At 36.3% G+C, this 24464-nt stretch overlaps 1 protein-coding gene across 1 annotated transcript in view; it reads right to left on the bottom strand.

Moving 5' to 3' along the window:
• Positions 1 to 24464, bottom strand: part of LOC131049811 (uncharacterized) — a 209809-nt gene that overhangs the window by 113405 nt on the left and 71940 nt on the right. The window contains exons 7-8 of the mRNA XM_057983889.2: positions 5733 to 6076; positions 4573 to 5112 (exon numbers count right to left, since the gene is read on the bottom strand). Of these exons, the coding sequence (XP_057839872.2) occupies positions 4573 to 5112; positions 5733 to 6076 (884 nt within the window). The remainder of the gene's footprint in view (positions 1 to 4572; positions 5113 to 5732; positions 6077 to 24464) is intronic.

A 24464-nucleotide genomic window follows, 5' to 3' on the forward strand; every position in this document is an offset into this window, starting at 1 on the left:
TAATAACAATATAATATAAATAACAATCACTAAAGATGGAAGTTATGTGAAGCTATTTTTGTATTGTTCCATTTTCATTAAGAAATAGAATAAATACAAAGACAATCACTTTATAAGACTCCCATGACAGCGTTCAACAACAAAATATGGACAACGATCATAGACAACAATATATGGATAAATAAATAATATTAAAAGCAACAATTAAATATACAATAAAGCAGCGCTTCATTATGAAGAGACGACAATAAAGCATAGAGTGTGATATTAACAAAAGACATGTCTATTGGAAAGGAATGCCTCCTTCCATTGAATCGCAAGCCTTTCTTGAGTGGCATAAAGATATAAAAGAAGAAGAGTAAGAAATGTAGTTGGAAGGGGGGGAAAAGTATTTTTTTAAGCAAATACAAAAAGGAGTATAAAGACAACCCGATCTGAATCTGCACATAGTCAATTTAATGTAAAAGTAATTCAGTTGAAGAAGGGACATAACCCTCCACTACAAATTGAAGACTATACAAGGAAGAAACTCATTTAGTAAAAGGAAGAAACTCATTTAGTAAAAGGAGGGGGAAAGGGAAGGAGGTTTGTGCGTAGATAGGGGAAGAGGAAGCTACAGCTCCAGGTTACGACACGACAGGTAAGTAATGAATGAATACTTCATTATATATGTTAATAAATACAAATAATGAACATTTTATTATATACGTTAATGAATATAACTAATGCTTATTTAATGTATATATTAATGAATATAAGTAAGTAATATTTTAATACATATATTAATGAATGAATAATTTAATATATATTAATGAATATTTTAATATGTATATTAATGAATGTTAATAATCAATATTAATAATGAATATTTTAATATGAATATTTTAATACGTATATTAATGAATGTTAATAATGAATATTAATGAATATTTTAATACGTATATTAATGAATATTTTAATACGTATATTAATGAATATTAATAATGAATATTTTAATATATATGTTGATAAATATAAGTAATGAACATTTTATTACATATGTTAATGAATGGTTCTTAGATGTTAATAGATACATCTCAATGAATAGTTAGGAATATACGTTAATAAATAAATATGAATTTTGGATAATGGATATTTTGCTGAATATATGTTAGGGAATACATGTTAAATTAGGAATATGTAAACGTGGATTATGGAATGGAAAATAATAATAAATTGTAAAATGTAATATAAATGTGATTACATGATGGACGCTATAGGGAGGAAACTCCCTTAGTCTAATGGAGGGATTATGCTAATCCGTAGGGCAATATATATACTGAACATCTATATGCATAAGTCTAATGGAGGGATTATGCCAATACGTAGGGCAGTATATATACTGAACATCTATATGCATATGTATGGCTTGGTTGACTAAGTTCAACCAAGAAGAGACGGATCTGGCCAGTCCCCTCTGAGGACTTGGTTGATGGGATGCATCAACCAAGGCAAGGATTGGACATAGGGTCTTCCTTGGATGGCTTGGGTGTAAGAAATTACACCCAAGACAGGAATTGAATTAACCTTCGATTTCTTGGAAGGCTTGGATGTAAGAAATTTCAATCAAGACAGGAATCGAATTAACCTTCGATTTCTTGGGGGGCTTGGATGTAAGAAATTACATTCAAGACAGGAGTCGAATTCACCTTCGACTTCCTAGAGGGCTTGGAACCAAGATGGATTCCAAGAAGGCGAGCTTCACGGCCGCCTAAGGAAATACCTTCGTATGGCATTTGTATCATTTTTATTAGATGAGAATTGTGATTATGTAATTAAGTATTTTAAAGTTATATATATATATATGTTTTATCCTAACCATCTGTTTTGCAGGACAATGATCTCTAACTAGTAGGGACATTACAGGTTGGGACCCTACGTCTACCGAAGATCCAAAACCTTATTTCAAATTGTTTTTAATACTTAGTTTGACTTAAAAGCTGTTTTTCACATGGTTTTACTTCAACGTGTTGATGAAATTTATGTTTTCTTCACTTGCTTCTTGCCCCATCCATTTTAGGCAAAATATCTTTGCCCAAATCTTTGCGATTGACATCATTTCTCCCTATGACATAGTTATATACAATATATGGCATCTTTTCTACAATTGGATTGTATTTATGTTTAGGATCACATCATTGGTAGAATATGTGGTGTCCCCACTTTGAAATAGAATTTAATAATAAATAGTAATAATAAAATTTAAATATTAAAAATTAAATTAAAATTAAAAGAATATAATTAAATAAAATTTAGTTGAGCTAATGAATGGTCAAAAGACATGGAAGGAAATGTTGTGACTCCCTCAACAATAAGATATAAAAGGGAGAAGAGAACCTTATTTGAGAGGGAGAATTTGGAAAATGAGAAGTGCACATCGGATTTAAATAAGAAGTGCAGACCTGATTATGAAAGGTTATGTCCCTTTCAAAGGGCAGAAATAATGAAGAGTTGCACTCTTTCAAAAGGTGCTAATGGTGAAAGTGTGCGTCTCTTGCCAAAGGGCATGCATGATGAAGAGATGTGACCTCTCCCTCACATTGAGAGATATAAAGGAAAGGAATCAAAGCATCCAACAACATCACCATGGATTGGATCAGATCAGAACTGTTATTAAGTCACAGGCAGTAGCATCTTTTGTTCGCGGTGGTATGCATGGGGATGTGCTGAACATTCATACTTAATTTTATATATAAAAGATAGAGGAAGATCATCCAAACTGCCAGAAAGATAAAAAGGTAAAGTAAGAACAGGACAGGTACGTTTTCTGAATCAGTATTAAATATAACAGTCACTATTTTATATAGATATAAAAATTCTATATGTACATTTCTGAATATAAACCTTTGTGGATAATCTTAATCAGATTGATGACATTAATTAGATATAAAGTTAAAAGGGCAAATAACATGCAATCATTCAAACAGCATAAAATTACAATACTGTTAGACATAATATATATACATATCGGTACATGAATCTAAGGATACGTAAGGCAATCAAATTCAGTCTGCACAAATTATTGTAATACTGTAAATTCATACAATGCTAATAATATAAGGAATAACGTATTGATTGTAATAATAAATTATTAGTACTGATACAAAGTAGTACAAACAGAAAGCATGAATGACAATCTAACATAAGGCACTAATATAATATAATGTGATAATTATATCAGGTGTAATTAAATGTCATAATGAGATGAATTGAATAACAATATCACAAATGGTTCATGGTAAATGAGGGACTCTCTCTTAAGTACGCCACTTCATAGTGGATGCCTAACACCTGCCACATGAAGCCAAGAGGGGTGAAGCATCTGCTCTTGGGCTTAAGAGAGAAGGTGGTTGTGATGAGGAGGAACAGTGATAGAACACCTCGCTGGGTACGCCACTCCATGATAGATGCTTAACACCTGCCATATGGAGCCAAGAGGGATATGGTATCTGCTCTTGGGCCTAGGAGGGAGGAATTCTTGGACACCCTATCCAACTAGCCTACCCTAGTGTAATAAAGAATTGGATAATTAAGAAAAGCAACTAACCCATAATCTGATTTCATCTAAAAAATCTGACTGTATCTAACAAATATAACAATCTGATTTTATCTAATAAATCTAATACTAATGGTAATTAATACATTAAGATTTACATCACTCAATCTACTTCTTTAGCATGTGTTTCAGTTTTACAAGTATCATTTCATATACGTTCTCTGATTTTTTCAGTGTTCCACGGCCGTTGGGGACGGGGGGACTTGGGTCTGGGAGGGGGAAACGCGTTTCCGTGGAATACAATTTTTTTTGTTGCAAAACAGTATACAGAGGTACTCCCATAAACTTAATTTACTTATTTTAGATTTGGGTAAATTTGGGTTAATTTAAAAGCATAACTAATTAGGGGACATTACAGAATATTTTGTTATGCTTTTACCCTTCTGCTTCTCTTAAATGATGGGGCTAAATTTTGCTTCTTCTTGCTACTCTACTTTCTCATGCTTTCAACCCTCATTGATCTACATTAGTCAATTGTGGATATTATTGACATTCTAAGGAATCAAATGATCTCTAACCTTGCTAATTTCCATCTAAAATTTGAAGCAATGCCTGTTTGGCACCTATGATATTCAACTTATACTCTACCACCTTGTGTGCCCCTAGATATCTTATTTTTTCTTCCATTACCTTAAAATACATTGAGGATATTGAGTGCACTGCATGAGGGAGCAGTCAATTTTCTAAGGGAAATATAGCTCAGAAACAATTAGGCTTTTCAACCAAAGCTGGAATCTACCCTGCATTAGAGGTCAATTTCACTCAAACATTTAACCTGGATCTGAATCTGAAACCCAAAAGAAGAAAATGATTAAAGACAAATTGTAGTTTTTCTTTGATGAAATAATCGAAGGGATGGATTTTTAAAATTTTATCACTATCAATTTAAATACTTGTACATGGTTACAAATCTCGTCACTCTATTTGAGAATAAATATATACCTACTTTAACTCAGACTGAAAAAAGGATAACCTACCTGCCAATGCGACTAATGTGATTCCTTATTGCTGAGCAAAGCTTTGCACTAACAGTGACAAAAATTTGCCGGAGACAACTCGCATGATGATATTCTTGTTGTAAATCTTTTCTCCCAAATGTACTTTCGACATTAGTTTGCTTGTCACACAAGAAACCATGAGTAGCAAGATTAAATTGCTGTTCCTTCTTAAGAAGTCTGGATGTAAGTACAGTTGTTTTGCCTGTACCAGAGCGTCCAAGAATAAACAAACTTCTTGGAAACCTGATTATTCGTGATTCTTCATCATTTAACTCAAATTGAAGGCCAATGTCTGATCCATCTTTTGCTGTTAGCAATTGACTTGCAATGCCAGAAGACAGAGAATAGAACTTCATTAGCAATAAACTTTCTTGAACTCTGGCATGCTCCAGTGAAATGGCTTCTTTTTCAAAAGCTTCGCAATGTGGAGTCTCAAGCATTTCTGATTTCCGTAGACGCTTATACCAAACAAATTCAGGATCATCCTTCCATTGCATTGGTAGCACTGTTTTTCCATCCCTAGAGCAAGAGAGCCTTCAGATAAGCAGATGAAAATAAATATAACAAATATGACCAATAAGTTCATTTTACTTTATTCTTCTTTTCTTAAGATAGTGAAAGAGAAGCTACAGGCATGTCATTCTTTTAACTTTATTCAGAATAATATTTTAAAACATGAATAACACAATGCATATTTCCATTTCAATAAAATGAATCTTGGAACTAGCATATATTTCTAAGAGTTATCACACAACCACCATCTACCACAATTAAGAAAGAAAGAAGAAAATTTATGACCACAAATGACCAAGAATGTGTTGATGAGACTGAAAGAATAGAACAGTTACAATGGTAAAGTACTGGCACGAAAAAGGCCCTATACTGAAAACTAACAACATAAAACAAAGAAAAGCAAGAAAATAATGAGATAGACAAGTGATGGTAAACTCAACATGGTAAACCAAAACAAATACAAGTACAAATAGTTGTGCAGAAAGGGGACTCCTAAGAAAGTATTGTTGTAACCAATCTTATTTCTTCAATATATATCATCCTAAAAAATATATTAAAATGAAAATGATACAGATATCACAAAGATTCATGGACAAACCAAGGTTGAACAGAAAAATAAAACATACCTGTCCAAACACTTCACTTTGCACCGCTCAATGTACCCTGGAGTATATGTCGCAAAAACATTTTCCAAGCGTTGTCTAAGGCCAGGAAGCTCTTTAAGGGTGAGAATATTCCATATTTTCAATATTTGGGATACTTCCCCTCCTCGTTCAACATCTGTTGTCCACACTAAATGTAATCCTGAGGTTAAATATTCATTTATAAGGCTTTTCTCAGCACAACCAGCATGTTTCCTAGCTGGTCGCCAACCATTGGCCAGTCTCAGTAATGTGTTGATTATTTGCTTTCGCACATTTAAATCCTTCAGCTTGGTAAATGATTCTTTAAACTCATTGCTGAATGTAACCTGGCGAAATACAAATGAAAGAAATAATTTTTTGTTCAAGAAAAACACTCATAAAAAATGCATCAAGTCGTAAAAAGGATTAAATAGAGAAAAAAATATTATCATACGAGGAAACAATGGGAAAGAAGAATACTAAAAGTCTAAAACTATGCAATTCTATTGTTGGAATTAGAATTAAAACATTATCTTGTACCAATTTATTAAAATCAATCAATAAATTGAGTTTATCATAACTAGGTAGTGGTGTGTGCAACTGCTGCATTCAGTTTCCATATAAGTGTCTCTTCACAAGTCACAAAAAATGTCAAGCAAAATGATCCAAAAACGTAGATATAACTTGTAAATTGAAATTTTCATTCTGCAAACATGTTGCACTCCCTTGCAAATTACTCCACAATGAAATAAGAAATTTCACACATGAAAACATCGCTTATCATGATGTACAATGTGTTAACCAAACATAAATTAGTTTATAAATTCAAAACCATATTCATTTCTTTTTCAAATCATACATGCAACATTTGCTTAAAAAGTTTCATCTTCCAAAAGCATCTGCCTATCATTTCTCAAGCAGAAAACTCTTATAGCTATTGTGTCTATTCTCAACAGGGGTAGTTAGTCTAAAGTTTTTCATTGGCTCTAGAATTTCTCTTATATTCTTTCAAATGCAATCTATTTTTGAAAGAACAACAGAGTTGTTGCTGACCTTGTTTCCCAACTTTGTCCAAATATATGACCCTATCTTCACAGTAATTCTTTTATTGTACAACAGATTGCATTTTCATTGAACAATCCCTGGCACACAATGACTAGGGCAACATCATAAGCATTCATACCTCTTCAAGATATTTCCTGGTGCTTTTTTTTTTGGTCTAAGCAAGTAAGATAACCACCTCCTTCTCTCCCTAGATTTAAACTATTGACCAAAGACATTATTCCTTCCCAAACAATTAATTATGAATGGGAATAGTATCTTTTATATTTGCTTGATCTTATCTGGTATCTGTGGCAATATCGTCTTTCGTTAAGCATTCTATCTGTATGTTCTAAACTGTTCGCCTAGAGGGTAAACATTTGGCGTCATTGCCGAGAAGAGAGCATCTAGAGCTCTGTTAGAGACTCGATTGGCTAGTGCATTGGAGAGCATCGACAAGAAGGAGGAGGTGGTGTTGGAGGCAGCCTATATGGTTAGGACTGCAATGAAGAAGGCATCGGTGGTGGTGTAGTGGTGGAAGCCAATCGCCCACGCAGCTCGTACACCTGCTCAGTCCTCCTCTTCAGATCTTGTTATGCCACCATCTGCCTCTCCATTGCGGTCTTAACCATATAGGCTGCCTCCAACACCTCCTCCTTCATGTCAATGCTCTCCAATGCACTAGCCAATCGAGTCTCTAACAGAGCTCTAGATGCTCTCTCCTCGGTAACAACGCCAGATGTTTACCCTCTGGGTGAACAATTTAGAACATACAGATAGAATGGTTAACGAAAGATGATATTGCCATAGATACCAAATAAGATCAAGCAAATATAAGAGATACTATTCCCATTCATAATCATGTGTGTTTACAAGTGACTTTCCATTGTATATAAAGGTACCAAGGAGGGGCAATCGTCGCACCCGTAACTACCATACCTCGGTTACCATACTAACAAAGACAAGTACTACTTAATTAGCTACATTTTTATTCTCGTACAATATTACTACCAACACTGTTTATACAGGACAAGAAGGTAGTTGGCGCATTAGTCAAACCAAAGGGCATGACCAAGAACTTGAAGTGTCCATAATAACACCTGAGAGTTGTCTTCTCCACATCATCCTCCTTGACCCGAATTTGATGATAACCAAATCTCAAATCTATTTTGGAGAAGTAACAAGCACCATGTAACACATCTGTGAGTTCATCAATACAACAAATCGGATATCTGATTTTTATTGTTTTCTTGTTCAACTCCTTGTAATAAATGCACATCTTGAAAGTACGTCTGTTTTTTTTAACCAACACATCCTTTTGTAACAAACACATATCCTAAAAGTATCGTCCTTTTGGTGTTGTTGCCGATTCGAATCGTGGAGATCAATATGGCAGCAGGCAGTAGGCACTAATGGGCCGACCATTCGATCAACAGTTGATTGTTGTTGATAGTGATACACAAGAGGAAGAGACCCAGGCGAAAATGTGGGAGAATCAATTGACAGAGGACTTGGTAGACGTGTGGAATGTTTCTATCACACAGTACGTGCAGAGGAAGGCTCGAGAGAGAGCCATTCTTGAAGGTACGGTACGAGGTGAACTCACGATCAACACACCTGTCTTTGATCTTCTCAGAAGCCTTCCGAGACTGTTGGAACAAAATTTAATAGAACTTCAAGACCGATGGGAAGAAGCCAACCGTGAACGTTGTCGACAGCAAATCTTGCGGTGGTACGAAGACCGGAGCCATAGGGAAGAAGAGAGGGATACGAGCAAACGTCGTACCCCTGACAATTAATGCCCCTACATCCCAATAAAGACCGATGGTGTGCTCACGGAGAGGTAGGTGTGTTGGTTGAAAATTTTGTACACTTGGGGAAATATACAAAATTGTGGTTTCAACCACAGTGTGTGAATAAAACTCTCCTAATTAAGGGAAGGCTTCCCCTATCTATCTAAAGCTTAAAAATAAAATGGGATAGGACAGCAGTCTTTCTTCTTCTTTCAAGAAAGGCAATATCCTTTTCTATTTCTCTTCATAGAAAAGTGATAGCAATTTGATATAAAATAGCAGTAACAACTTTCGAAATCAAATGAGAGAAAGGAAATGAAGTTTCCTGAAAGCTCAAAGACTTCCCTCACTTCCTTCGGAACGGGACAGCAATATCAAGCTCAAAGTCTTGATCATGTGCAATCCTATCTACCCAAGGTTCTATATGAATTTTATTAAAAACAAATTATAACAACACAAAGACTGAAATATCTTATTCTTTCTATGCAAGACAGCAAGAACAAGTGTGAGCTCAAAGACTCATAGCTATTGTTAACCCCAAAAATTGCACCCTTTCTCAAGCACCTAAACACTCAAGATCTCTGAAGAACATGGGATCAGTCAAAGGCGTGGGTAACCTATAACTAGACTGAACCTCCGGATTATAGGCCGGTTCCTATGTGATATAGCACCTAAAGATTTTTATACTATAACTAAATGGAGGGAAAAGGGAAGGATTAACATAAACTTAAAAAAGAACTCAATAATCATTAAAAAGGTGATACACCAAAAGCTAAAAGGGGCAATACATCCCTTAACACAGATTGAACCCACAGCTACTCATATAATGATACAATATCTGATAAAACCCTCAACACATAAATATTTCGAAGGAATATCAATAATCAAAATAATATTTAAAGGACATTAATCACAATAATATATTTAGAAATTAATTCAATCCCTGACCTGTGAAGAGAAATCTTAGCCACAAAGATGCCAAAATGAGACAAACTTAAAAGGTTTCAGATAAGAAACACAGAAAAGAAAAACCAATCACCAATCTGCATACAAATGTGACACTAGAAATTGATCGAAAATGCTGTATAAAAGCTCTCAAAGGTTCTGAAAATGCATACTCCAAAATCTGATACAATACTTGGAACGAAATAGCACAATTTTTTCTAGAAAGTACAAAGTCTCCTTCTTTTTACTCCCAAATTTTGCATCTCTTAAAAAGGAAATCAGGAAGAGAATAAGTAGGCTCAATCTCCCACCCAAAACCCAAGAAAAGAGGAACTGAAATCCTGAATAAAGGGGTTGAATTTAGTAAAAGGCCTAAAAAGAAGGACCTCAAACTTATCGACAACCTATTCAAAATCAAGGAAAAGTCTCCAAGACCCGGGTAGAAACAGAAATCTCTCAAAAGATGACTCAAAAGACTCCAAAAGGTATCCCATCTGTATGAAACTCTTCTCCTCATGAATATGTATGATGATAACTCAAATCAACTCCAAGATGTCTTCTTAAAAAGACTTAAAGAAGCTCCTCAAAAATCTCCCCCAATCCAGCAATTCATAACCTCTTTAACAAAGTCTTTCCACTTGGCACAAACATTTTGCCACATCTCCATATTTGATGCTCCACCACTTGACTAGGTCTTTACATTAAATGACCTCAACTTGCATTAATAACATTTATTTATTTTTAAAATGATTTATAATTATTACTTTTTTTTTTTTAAATAAAGTTTACAATTAAAAAAAAATGCGAGGAAAACACCTAGCAAGATCATATTTATCAAAAAGCACTAATTTTGCATTTAAATAATATCATTTATTAAAAAATGATTAATAAATCACTCTTTATAAAGATTTACAATTTTAAAAATGCAAAATTAAAATAAGACCAAGCTTATATGAAAACTTAAAGTGATGACTATAATAGGATGAATAAAGCTTTGATAAAAACAAGGCCAAGTTTCATCGAACTTTTAGGGTTTGAACCCTAAAATGAATGTAAAGACATTCATTCCCACTTTATTTTCGAAGGCTTCTTGGAGAAGCGTTGTCATGCTGCTGGAAACCCTAGCAGCCATTTGGAAATCTTGCTGGAGATTCCTGTGCTACGCCATTGCTACGGATTTTCTGGAAGGAGCGTTGTTAACAGGTTTCATGGAGCCTTCTGCATACATGAATATGGCGTTTTTAGCTTGTATTATGGCGGATTTTAGCAGATGATAACTTCAAAAATGTTGGGTAATAAGTATTCCTTTGGCTAGTCCATGTTCTTTACTGCATTCTCAAAGCTCGGTTCTTCATTCTGTCATGGCCGCCATTACATGCTTATTGAGCTTCATTTTCTGTATTCAAATCTGGAATTTCTAACTCATTTTGAAGCTTTTTTCCAGCTTATGGCGCGACTTCTAAACATTTTCTTGATGATTTTCTTGTGATATATTCTTTAGAAACTCGAATTTCATTGGGTATTCAATTCTGCAAACCTGCCATAAGAGGATTTTCACGCTTTTCTTTTATTCTGTGCATGTTTACAGGCCGCAGCTTACCTTGCCTATTCGAATGGCTCCTTTTCTGGTTCTCATATTTGCTACTTGGAAACCCTAGTGCAAAAACTCTGCTTTTTCTTATGGCCGTGGGGTATGTACTGTTATTTTACAGGGAAATACGTTTTTCTACTCCTCTATTATGCCTGACATATTACTCAGCCTTCATTTACATAGAAAATATGAATCTCCTTGCGTTTTTGAAGAATTCTATATCTTTGAAAGTATGGCCATGTATTTTTATTTTTACCTGTGTCTTGGGGCAGCCATAAATAAATCCGATATTCCTTTAATCTAGGCGTGGCCTAAAAAGGCTGCTGTTTTTTTTTTTAACATTTTCTGGGTTGACCGCCATTACATGTTGTTTGAGCTTCATTTTCAGTACCATACTTGAAGATTTTCTAAGGAAATAAGTTCGATTCTGCTATAGCTCCATTGGAATGACAGAAAACTTATCCATATCTTAACACTTCAGAACGAATATTTTCGTGTGCGTTCATTTCTGAATCTATTAAAAGCATGATAAAGGTTCTATATTTGCTAATCCTTGATCTTGACATTCTTGCAAACAGTGCATTTTTCTTTTTTAAAAAAATGAATCAAATATGCAGCACTCCATTATTCACACTTGCATTCATATGTCATGAATTTTGCAAAAATCTGTAAAATGCAATATAGATTTCATGTTGTTCATGTTGCCTATCTTTTGATGAGCTGGGCTCAACCCTTGTGGGAGCCACATTTCACTCCACTCATTCCGATTTAAGTTATGGCAAAAATCTGTAAAATGCAATATAGATTTCATGTTGTTCATATTGCCTATCTTTTGATGAGCTAGGCTCAACCCTTGTGGGAGCCACATTTCATATGCACCTGTAGCTGCACATGAAACAAACAGATTAGAAATAAAATATTTTCAAGATGCATGATCATTTCCTTCTCTCTTTTCGCTTGTCAGGAGTGACTTTTAGCTTGCCTGATAAATGTAAAAGATAGTTTATACATTAGTGGGTGGATATGTATGTTGGATTAGAGACTGTTTATTGCTTAGAGCTCAGCTCTAACCATTGCAATTCCTTCAGATGCAGGATATGAAGATTGAAAGCTGCAGAGGACACAAGACAAGCAAACTGGAGCTGAAGATTTCACAGACGGGAGACCCAAACCAGCCATCAGGCAATAACCGGTCTCCCTTCCTATATATGTATCTTATATTTCTTTTCAACCCATTCTTGTGTATATTGCATTTTATGCATATGAGACAAGCTAAATCTCACGGCTTGTGTGAGATAGATTTTAACTTTGAATCAATAAAGACTTCTTTTCAGCAATTTTGTGTAATCTTTTCAATATTGTATACATTTGTATAAATGCAACAATCCATTTCTGAAAATAAAAGCTTCTTGACTCTTATGTTTATACACCTGAATGCAATGTAGGGAAAACCAAAATTAAATGAACCTCACTTTGTTTTCTTTTTGTTAAAACTTATGACGATAAGCTCGACCTGATTTGAGCTGTAAACAAAAAATGGGTAACAGCTATGTCTCACAAAATCTACTTACTTCTAAACTTTGTTAAGAACAAGTGTAAGCACAAAGTCTTACAACTTTTTCCCAATAGAACTTCTACTTTAACTAAATTAGTCTCCAATACTTGCAGCTCAAAGACTGCAAATCAGATTCGATTAAGTTCTCAAAGAAATACTTGCAAGAAAGGTAATATGAAACACAACCTCAAGAATGTAGCACAAAGACTCAAAGCTTGAGCAATTTTCTTTTACTCCTTTCAATCCTTCAATTTACACATAAAATCTCAAAGACTTCTTTGCTGCAAATTTGGCAGAGTCTTTGCTTGCTTTCCAAAAGATAAAAATTACAATAGACCCCTCAAGTATTTATAGAAGAGGAGCCTTGAGAAAAAGGTGGGAGGATCCCAACTAACTTGAGAAATTCTCTCAACCACCAAGACTTATTCAATAACTAACTATGACTTATTCTGACTACAGTCCTAATTGAACTCAACCTATAGTTGCCTTACATGTAATTACAAAAGTCCAAGTAAAAACTTGACTAGCAATTTATAAAAAGTTTTTACATGTAACTTGTCAAAACAAAATTACAACTTAGAGATTACAAATCTGGAAAAATACAACATAAGCGTTGAAAAACACTTAAGCTGCAGTATGTGAAGACATGAATCCTTCGAACTTTTGGATGATCATTCGTAGCTCAATGGAATTCGGTTCGTGGGTGTTCTTGGCAACAACCGTGGTCTTCACAATGGTATCATGGCATCGAAGAAGCATAGAGTTGTTCTTCTCCAAGATGAACTAGATTTCGTGCAAAAAGGTTTGATGTTTCATTAGAGCCCGAATTGAAGCAGCTAAGAATTGTTCGATCCTCCATTCATTATGAATCCTCATCTGTAGATCTACAAGAACTTCTTCTTTTGGTATCATCTTTCCATTATGACTCAATATGTTGCAAGAAGCCTTCTCACAATGGGAAACAATACCTTGAAATAATTCACCCCGCAATCTCATTGCATCATCAATCTCCTCAATGAGGGATTTGAGAACAAGGGCTTTATTCTCCAAAAGTTCTTCAAATTCCATGAACATGACCCTGGAAGAAATAATGGCATGCTCCTAAAGAACACTCAACTGTCGTTGGGGCATGGTGCGCCAGATTGTCAAACTATCTTCAACTCTTTCCAGATTCTGTTTGAAAGTGTCGGAGGTATGATTCAATTTCTCTTCAATGGCATCCAACTTAGACATCATTTGGAAAATGTCTTTCAGCACTTGTGCACATAGATCATGAAGTTGATCCACCCAAGAATCCAATGCTTGTACTCGCTGGCAAGCTCCCCAAATTGATTCTTGGGAACCAGAAGAACTTGTAGGATTACTCCCTTCACCACCAGGTCTTGTAATTTTATGAACAACTGCAACAAGTTGTCGGTTCTCCTCTTCTAGCTTATCTTTCTTTGCTAGAAGTTCGTCATACCGCTGCACTAGTGAGGCTACAGATTGTTGCGCATCGTGTTTGACCACTTCATGCATTTGTTTGCCCAATTCTATCCTTGCAACCTGTTGACGTGTATTTTGTACACTATCAAACACAGAATAAAATACTCAAGGGTACCTTATCCTCTCTTGAATAAAGCCTCTGATTGCTGAAGATATCGCGAAAAGGATCAATCAGGATGACTCCAAGGTTCTTGCATGTAGGGTCTCTACGTGTGGATAAGCTCTCTGTGGTATGATGTGATTTGCTAGAATCACAAGGGGACTTGCATTTGATGATTGAACGTCTGATCTGCTTTGAATATTGCTGGAACACAGGCTCTTACTAGCTTTGACTTGAAAAAAGGAAAAAAGATGAGAGCGAGGAAAAGATCTAATCCTAACACTAAGAATGTAAGAGCAATGAATGATCTTTGATGAAATTCTAACTAAGTCTTGTTTTGACATCCCAGGACCATCTCCACAAGGTTAGTGCGATCTTCGAAGGAAAGCTTTATGATGTTCAAATCATCACTGCAGGCATAGACACCATCAGGTTGATGCATATCGATGAAGAAGCGACAATTGAAGTTAAGCTTACGCTGAATGATTCCAGTTGACTACGCAAGGCAAGTTTGCAATCAACAAACTGCTAGTAGTATGGATATACGAATTTCACCATCAATCAAGAACATTTCTTCCACTCATCTAATAACACGAAATCAAATATGAGAAGTATAGAGACCATGCAAATTGTCGAATCGACCCATAAATTTCACCATTTCTTCAATGAAGTTACAAGTCTTTTACAACAACATCTTGGCAACAGTCTTTGCCTTCTCTCTCTACTCTACTTTAATTGCTATTCTATCAACTAGCTAATCACCTTCTAACTACTCTCTATCTATCTTCTAACTGCTTCCAACTATTTCCTAACTATCTAATGCCTTTACAAATGAAATGCCAGGGCTTATATAGTGCCCACAATACAATTCGATGACTAAGATCAATTTGAGATCAATTGCCAAGATTCAATAATGAAAACCCTAATTAGGGTTTGTTACAACCATTACATAACATTTAATGCTCGACCAATGAAATAATTGTATTGCTTGGACACATGTCCTCTCTGGAAAAATCGACCAATGGATAGCCAGGGTAGGTACATCAGAGTTTGTGCCACCTTCCATGAGTTAGGTACATTGAATCTGGACATGCTGAGGTGGACCACACTGACTGGAGAAGTGATGACTAGGATGCCACCTCGTCTGACACTTGTAACTTGGTAAATATTCAACTTGATGTTGTTGAGAAGCTAGCTTTAATTAATTCATCTGGAACTATCTACTTCTTCAACGAACCCTTGTTCTAACTTCTTGTGTCCTTGATGTGCAGGATGATTGATGTACCTCACCTTGGAATACTGGATTGGAGAAGTCGCCCTTGATGACGTTAGTCCAAAGAAGGCTGTCCTTGTCGATGCTAGACTGGAGGAGGTCGCCCTTGATGACGTTAGTCCAAAGAAGGCCGTCCTTGTCGATGCTAGGCTGGAGGAGGTCGCCCTTGATGATGTTAGTCCAAAGAAGGCCATCCTTGTCGATGCTAGGCTGGAGGAGGTCGCCCTTGTCCTTGCTTGATCGTCCTTGATGAGAACCTGCCGACTTGTAGATCTTACGGGCTTTGGAGTCGTTATCTTGATACCTACACAACATTTCAAAATTAGTAATATATCTTGAAATCTAAAAATTAAACTTTAAAAGGAAGATTCAAGATTTTAATTAGGAAACTTCATGATAAATCTTGAGTTATCATTTCCTAATTAACCATGCAATACTTAGACTTTTCTAAAAAATGTCTAAAAAAATCAAACCTTGAATAAGGGTGTCAAGATGATTTTGCCATACCTCCTCTTGAGTTTTAAACTCTAAGAAATGATGTAAAAAAAGATGAATTTTGCTAGGCAAAGTGTAGATCAAAGCTCTCCCTTGGATAAAATGCACCCCCTTTAGCTTGGAAAAGAACTCCACCTTCCACTAGCTTCCTCAAAATCTGGAAATTCGCCTTCAAATGTCTACAAAAATCTAGAAATTATCCTCCAATCTAGCTAGAAATTCGCCTCTCCAATAGCTTTCAAGATGAATTTCGCCCTCCTTAGTTTCTCCACACTTAGTAGAAATTCGCTCCACTCCTCTAGATTTCGCTCCTCAAATTGCTCTCCAATTTCACACTTGAAAGGATGATTGAATGATTTGAATTGTGAAACAACACCTCCAATATATAGAGCACTCACCTTCCACTTACCCATGAGGCCGACCTTGAAAATAAAGGCAAAAAAATAAATAAAATTAAAAAAAAGAAGAGGCCGACTTGATAAAATGAATAAAAATAATACCTCAAGCGCCTCATCTTTTAATTTTAATTTAATAAAAATTAATTTTAAATGCCTTCACAATAAAAGTTCGTTTTTTTTTTGTTTTTTAAGGCCTAAAATCAATTTATTAAATGCCAATTTAATTAATTTTTTCAAATATTTCGAAGTTGATGATTTTGGCATTTCATGCGATTTGGAGGATATTAACGCCCAAGTAAAAAATAGTGAATGCCAATAACTTCGCTCTGGTCCCTTGGAGAGGGACAGGAGCGCCTTTTCACTTTTGTCCTCAATCCTTCATTTTTTAATTGCCAATTCACGTTGTGGGGCTAGCAATGATCCCTTTCGTCCCTTCAGTGCATGTTCAACTCATTTTTTGCAAGGCAAAATTGATGTTCTAGAGATTTTCGCCCTGGTCCTTCAGTGATGGACAGGAGCGCCTTTTGCATCCATTGCGCAAATTCTTGATCATACCAACCTCAAGGCATTTTAAACATCATTTCAAATTCGCGCCTTGGCTTAGGTTTGTCCAAACTTGGCAAGAAGGACTGGATATTAGGTTTTTCGCGTTGGTCCCTTGGAGAGGGACAGGAGCGATTTTGCAAATCCAAGCTTATCCGTCCTTTGTTAGCCTTCCAAATTATATTCAATGGATAAATCATGTTTTCCTTGGTCTCTTCAAATTATAAAATTGTCTTGATCCTGCAAGAACAGTGCAAATTTGAAATTCAAGCTCTGGTCCTTCAGTGAGGGACAGGAGCGAATTTTGTCTTCTAGGCCAAAATGCTTCACCTTTCACCATGAAATGTCTTGGCTAAGGAAGATATCATCTTGTTACACACCATGAATAAGAGTTCAAGTCTAAGAAAGGTCTAAAAATGTGTATATAAAGAAAATCGCTCTGGTCCCTTGGTGAGGGACAGGAGCGCTTTTACCTTTGTAGACAAAAACTCCATCATTTCATTGTCTTTGATCAAGTCTGGATGCTCTATCACGTTCATTTCGTCCTCCACCATGCCTCTGATGTTCCAATTTGACCAAACAAGGTCAGGAATGACTCAAATAAGCCTTTTCGCCCTGGACCCTTGGTGAGGGACAGAAGCGCTTTGCCTTGGTCCCTTGGAGAGGGACAAGAGCGAAATTCGCTTTGGATCCTCAGTGAAGGACAGGAGCGAAATTTGACTTTTTGAACTCTCTATCAGGATAATTTTTATGGAATATAACATTTAAGTGACATTTCCTTCTATCTTTCTTCTTTCTTATACCTTTCTTCTTTCTTATACTTTAAGTTATATTCCATATATACTTTCAGGATGTTTGAGAGTGGTTTCAGACCTCCAGGAGTTATATTGCAAAATCTAGTTTTTTGAGGTTTTTCAGTTTCCAGACTTAGTCAAATTTCAGGATCAGGACTTTCAAACTTAGCCAAATTTTCAGGATCAGGACTTTCAGACTTAGCCAAATTTTCAGGATCGGGACTTCACTCCAACAGGACCTGCTATCCTATTGATCTCCTCGAAAACACTCAAAAATGCAAAAGCCAACTGACAAAACCCTAAAAGACCTAAAAAAAACCCTAAAAAGCAAAAAAGCCAGGGTCCCCATTTGCAATGGGGCGATGTGTGAAAACGTCACAACACAACCCTGTAATCAGCAACTTGCATTTCTTCACGTGGCTTATCCGCAAGGGGCTCAACAATTTCTGCCACTTTCATCTTATTGCTATCAACAGTCACTCTTGAGATTGTCTTGGCCTTTTTAACAACCTTGGGCATAGACTGTTTGAGTTGCTGATAGTCAAAGACATCAAGGGAGATTTCCTACTTCTTCCTCTTTGGGGTAAAAGAACTAAGCCATGGAGGTAAAATGGCTAGTTATCCTCTATTAGTTGTTGAAGGCGAAGGAGGAGCAGTTTCTGTTTGAACAGCTATGGTCACCCTAGGAGGAGTATCTGTTTGGATAGCGACCATGGTTTTCTTAGTAACCAATGGGCATGAAGATTGCCTCATAAATTCTTCGAAGCCAGAGGTAGAGGTATCAATCTTTGACAACTAGATACATGAAGGATTATCCTCAGGAATTTCCAGCGAACTCTCTTGTAGATGATCAGGAGGCGGCTCAACTGCTGAAATAGGAATGACATTTTGAGGAGACTCTTCCACTATTATGTCAAGAGGACAAAGAGGCCTCTCGATGGAAACTGAGGAAGGAATCTCATGAGGTGAGTCCGAAGCCAAAGACTTAGGAGCATCATCGGATTGTTGTCCTTCTTCTGGATTATCAGGATCGATCACCTGAACATGAAATCGAGACTTTTCCTTTCCACGAACTATTGCCTCCTTAGGAGGAAGCACTACTGCCCGACTAACCCGCAATTTGATCTTGGTGCCAGAAGATGATGCAACTTCCTTGTTGTCAATCTGAATCTCAGACTTACGTCCAAGTGGCCACGTAGAGTCATCTTCTTTCCCAACCTTGATCTTGATGAGTCTAACATCATTACCTCTGAGCCAAGTGTTGGTGTTAGCCAAGATAGGCTGAAATCTTCCAAGAATGGACATGCATTGTTTATGTGACCATTGGATTAAAGGAAGTGGGGCTTCCTCAACCCATCGTGAGACGTACTCTAGATCAAGCACATAATCGTCATCAATCATTCCTTGCGGAATGTCCACCATGTTCAGATCAATAACCTACTCAACGGTAAGCCTGCAGTAGTCCATCTTGAGAACCTCCATTTCTGTACGGAGATCTACCCAGATATCCTCAATACGATGCACGTGCACGAAGGACTTTTTGATTTTTTCCTTCATACCCTGGTAATCAAAATTTTCCCTGAACTTAAACTTTTTGAGTTTAATCTCTTGCATCTTAGTCTCCATAGCTTTGGCTTTCACGAATGTGACAAGAGAATATTTGCCAATTTTCAATGGGTTTGTTGTAGAAATCCCCATTCCGACCTTATGTCTGACAAACTGATGAACATGCACAGCCATGATCTGTCTTCCCAACTCCATAAAAATGATCTTATCGGTTGGGTATCTAGGAAGCATGTATGGCTGCCCACTATAGCATCCAACTCTCATATAGGTAAAGGTTGGGAATTGAAGAAACAAGCACCCATACTCATTCATTCTTTCCCATGCCTCATCTGACACCCTTCTGTTCTTTAGAGTCTTGTCAAACTAGCACATGAAGTAACCAAAGAATGCATCTTGAACTCTTCTAAAATGCAATCTGCTGGGTCTCAAAGGCAGCTGATCATAATGTTCCCATACAGGTATAAGCGAGCGGTCACCCTTGGTAGAAAGACCAGGGAAATGTCTAAGTGATGCTGCCAAATACACTAAGTATGAATTCATGTAGAAAGTCATGGTGGTAGGGACTGCTGCAAGTTGCTCACATAAAGCATCGCTAATAATCTCTCCCTATGATATATGATGGGATTGCCTTATGAATATGGTAAACTGATACATCCAGGGCTCAAAAACATTAAAGTGTTCAAGATCCATCATCCTACTGAGGAGAGTTATGATGTCTCCAATTTCCCACTTAAAGTCACAGCGGTGCAACTTATCCCACCTTGAGAAGAAGGCTCGTGGCTCATGAATCCACCTGTTAATATGACGTTTGCATTCTTTTTCCCTCTTGACATAGTACTTGACTGCACTATCCTTTGAAATTTTCATATAAATAGGTGTTGGTGGTATTCTAAAGACTTTCTCAATTGTATCCGCATCAAGGCAGATTATTGCTTCACCATCATCATTTTTAATGGTTTTTGTCTCTTTGTCAAAGTGATGGGCGCAAGCGAGAACAAATTCAGGTTCTAGGGCAGCCACTGGAAAAGAGGATGCGTGATGGATGTGGCTGTCCAACAGCCGTTGTATATTACTATCTTGCGGATCCTCCACTCTCTTGACAAATTCTGACATGTCCACATGCCCTATCTCTGTATCTTTTATGCGATCCAAAGGAGAGGAAACTTGCGAAGGTGAAGCTTCATTCTGGTACTTGTCATATTTATACTTCATCTTTTTTGGGATAGGAGAGGATGGCAAATCTGACATTGAAGGACAACTTGGTATGCTACGATGAAGACTTAAAAGTGTTAAGGCAACATCATAATCAGCTTCAACTAACATTACTCCAACCCTTGCACTTCACGATTTTGTGAGAGAAAGATGGGAAATAAATGGGAATGGTGGAAATTTGACTTTGACCAATTTCAGATCTTGGGGAAAATTTTACAAGTATACAAGTTGGGAAAAGTGCACATGCAATCGGATTTTTAAAACCCAGATGCAAGTATACTTGTAAAACGGAAAATGGAGAAATGAGTGAAAAATGAGAATTAGACTTGTGGGAAATGACGTGAACGGAAAGTACGGATATAGGCGATATGGATGGATAAAAATGGGAAGATTTTTCCGGGAATGTCATTTTCAAGAAAATGAGAAGAACTTTGGACATGCAATCCGATTATAAAAACCCGATTATAGAAGGATGGGTATTTTTCATCTTTGCAACTTGGAATTTCAACAAAAGATGGTTAAATTCCTATAACCATAAGGGAAGAACAATGATTTTCATCCACCTTGTAATCGGGATTTAAAATCCCGAATACAAGTAAAGAGGGAAAATGGGGAAGAACAATGCAATTCAAAAATTGCTTTAGAAAGGGGAAAATCTCTCTCACAAAACCGATTCTTGGGGGAAAATAAACATATGCACAAATTTACAACTAGAAAGGAAAAACAAAAATACAAGAAAACAAGAAAATGAAACAAAGAAAGAAAAGAAATCATACCTTGCTTCAAACTGAAAATGCCTCTTCAAAAAGATGATCAATCTTTGAAAGGAGGAGGAAGAACTCTTAAATAGAGAATAAACCGTATTCTAAACCCTTGCCACATTTTAGCAAAACGCCTTGGGCAGCAAAACGTGGCATCAAATGCAAATCAAATGGCACAAGAAATGGTCAATCCTACATCAAACCTCAATGCCTTGGTATGAAAAGCAAAAACGACTTAGGAGATTGCAGCTTCGTGGAGTTTAGATCCACCAAAACGTGGGTCTTAGGAATCACGTGGAAGGCGTTTTAGCAGAAAAATCAGTAAACAAGAACCCTAAATGGCGTGAAAGATGTTTGCAAATGCATAAAAAAAGGGAAGAATCCTAAACGCCTTGCATCTCCCAATAAATCTCCACAAAAAAAGCTTTCAATTTGCAACACAAACGCCTTCCTTTAGCTGGTCGGGTTTTTGGGAAAGGAATGGAAGTTTTATTTTTCATGCAATAGAGAAAATCAGGTTTTATTTCCCATATAGCAAGTTTAAAATGTCACTTTTCCCTCAACAAGGCAAAATCAGGTTTTAGAAATGCAATTACAAGTTTAAAATTCCCCAATTTGTACTTTATGAAGAAAATCGGGTTTTTTGGGAAAAATAGCAAGTTTAAAATTGTCACTTTATTTCATTTCTAAGAAAAATCGGGTTTTGGAGAGAGATGTGCAAGTAATAAATTACTTGTAAAGGGAAAATAAAATCCCTACAACAAGTTTTAATAACTTATCACATGTATTAGGGGTTTAGAATCCCTATTACAATCAAAAGACATTAAAATAGGGGTTTTAGAGAAGAATTACAAGTTATATATAAATATGCAATTTAAAATTAACTTGTAACTTATCAAAAAATCCCTATTAAGACTTAAAAGCCAAAAAGCATCAAGGGGGAAATAAAAAGTAAGTTACAAGTTCTTTTTTCAATAAAGTGCACTTGTAATTAGCCAAAAATTTCCCTACAAAGAATAAAACAAAGGAAATCATTAAAACTTGCAATTCAAGGAAAATTTCCCACCTGCAATCAGGAAGAAAAAACCCGAAATTGAAGGAAAGACATAGCAAACGAACCCAAAATGCAATGAAATTCGAAACGTGGTTCGCGGATGGACTGAGGATTAAGCCAGTCCAAGGATTAGGTGAAATTCTGCCTCAAGAAGCGTTCCATAGAGAAAAAATTTCATTTTTTGACAAAACTTACTCTTCTAGACAATACGATATTCATTTGTCTTTGAATACAAAACCAAATACATCTTTAGGTGAGTTTATTGTGGAACCTGGTATAACATCAGCACTGAATGAAGAAACAGTCCTTACGTCCCAACTATCAACCTCAACTCCCTGCTCTCACGACCTCCTGAGTTACACGTTGCCAAATCGGAAGTGTTTGCTATCTATGCATAGGCAGCTCGTGTTAAGGAAGTCATAGTGCACTTGATGCTTAACAAGTGTCACTAGTTCGCACAATAGCCAAAAAAATACGCCCAGCCCAAGTGGCGCGTTGCAGCCAACAAGGAAAAGAAGATCGATGCCTTCCCAAGGTCTTCTATTTTTGTAGTGCTTAACAGCTGAAAAAACTTCACAGCTATACCACGATTTTCAATGATACCAGTCCCAGTATGTATAATTATGTTCTTCATTTTTTCCTTCAGCTGATAAACTCTTTTCTATGACAACTACACTTCAAACCTTCAAAAAATCTTACCAATCAATGACTTGCTGCGACTATCCTACTAATTCAAACTCCTAGATGTATTACTCCAGCGCTGGAATGAAGTGACTAATAAACTTTCCAAATCCATTGATTCTTCCAGCCAACTGGTAACTTTCCATAGCCTTACACTCTTCCAATATTGATTTCGATTTATCTTCCAGACTTGGTCTTTCACAGGCGAAGAAAATGTTGCAAAAGAGGGTAATTGTCCTCCAATGCCTAGGAACAAATCTCCAGATTTTTCCACAAATTAAATCTTCACAATTTCCAAGAACACAATTACCAAGATGAGTTTCGAGCATTAAATGCTACTATCTATCACTTCTTTTTGGAACACATCCCAAAGCACTATCAATGTGGGAAAATTGAGAAATAGAATTAATTAACATTATCCCCTTATGTCTCCACAAGAGGTACTTTTAATATTTCCTTTTTAAACATTAGCTTCAACATTAAATAACCCCTTAAGTTAACTAATTAATTTAACTTTAAACACTCTTGATTTTTGCCTAAATAATTAATTGGTTTTTAAAAAATGCAATCTAGGCGAGTGAGTAAATGCACCAAAATGACGTTGACCAAAATCGCTCCAAAAATTTCTTGACTATGCTCGAATCGACTTACCATAAATAGTAAGTTCCTGGAAACTCTGACAACACAACTCCGTTTGGCGGGAAATTGAATTTGCCTAGGCCAAATCCATCACAGATCTCTGCAAAGTCTTGGTTAGCCCTCAAGACCACAGTAAAGAGGGCTGATGACAAATCACTAGATAATTGCTAAAAAGGGGAAATTACAAAGTCCCCTCATGTTTACTAGCAAAACATATCGACACCGAGTTATCCTGAGCAAGTCAAGACCTGACATTAGGAACCTTGAGGTTACCTCCTATGTCAATCTGAATATCATTAAAGATTTCCTTATTCAAGAAAGGATAGGATACATTCAGTAATTAATTTTGTGTTGACCAAGAGTGCACACATTCGCCATCAACAATATGGTTTTAAAATCTCCGTCACTACTTTCTGCCATACTATCATTGTCACTAACCTTCTTTCCTTGAGATGTCTTATTCTCGCTCTTTATGCCCATCACCTGATTGTAAGCATCGACGTACAAGGATGGGGGTAATACCTTCATTTTTCTCGTCAAGGAGGGACTCAATTGCTAACGAACCACCACTTCTTCAACCCATCATCCGGTTCGTTCTCCATCTTGTTCAACAGTTCTTTGACCCTAGGATTGTATGCTTCTACTTTCTTGTTCTTCCCTTCCCTAGTGTTGTAAATTTCTACAACAATTTCATTATCGTCCCTCTGTAGTTTAAACTCTTCCGAAAATGCCTTATTCAATTTGTTCCATGACACCTTGTATTGATTCATTAGGTTTGTATACCAATCGATAGCAATTCCCCATAGCAT

Source organism: Cryptomeria japonica, chromosome 7, assembly GCF_030272615.1.
Source record: "Cryptomeria japonica chromosome 7, Sugi_1.0, whole genome shotgun sequence".
Lineage (NCBI taxonomy): Eukaryota > Viridiplantae > Streptophyta > Pinopsida > Cupressales > Cupressaceae > Cryptomeria > Cryptomeria japonica.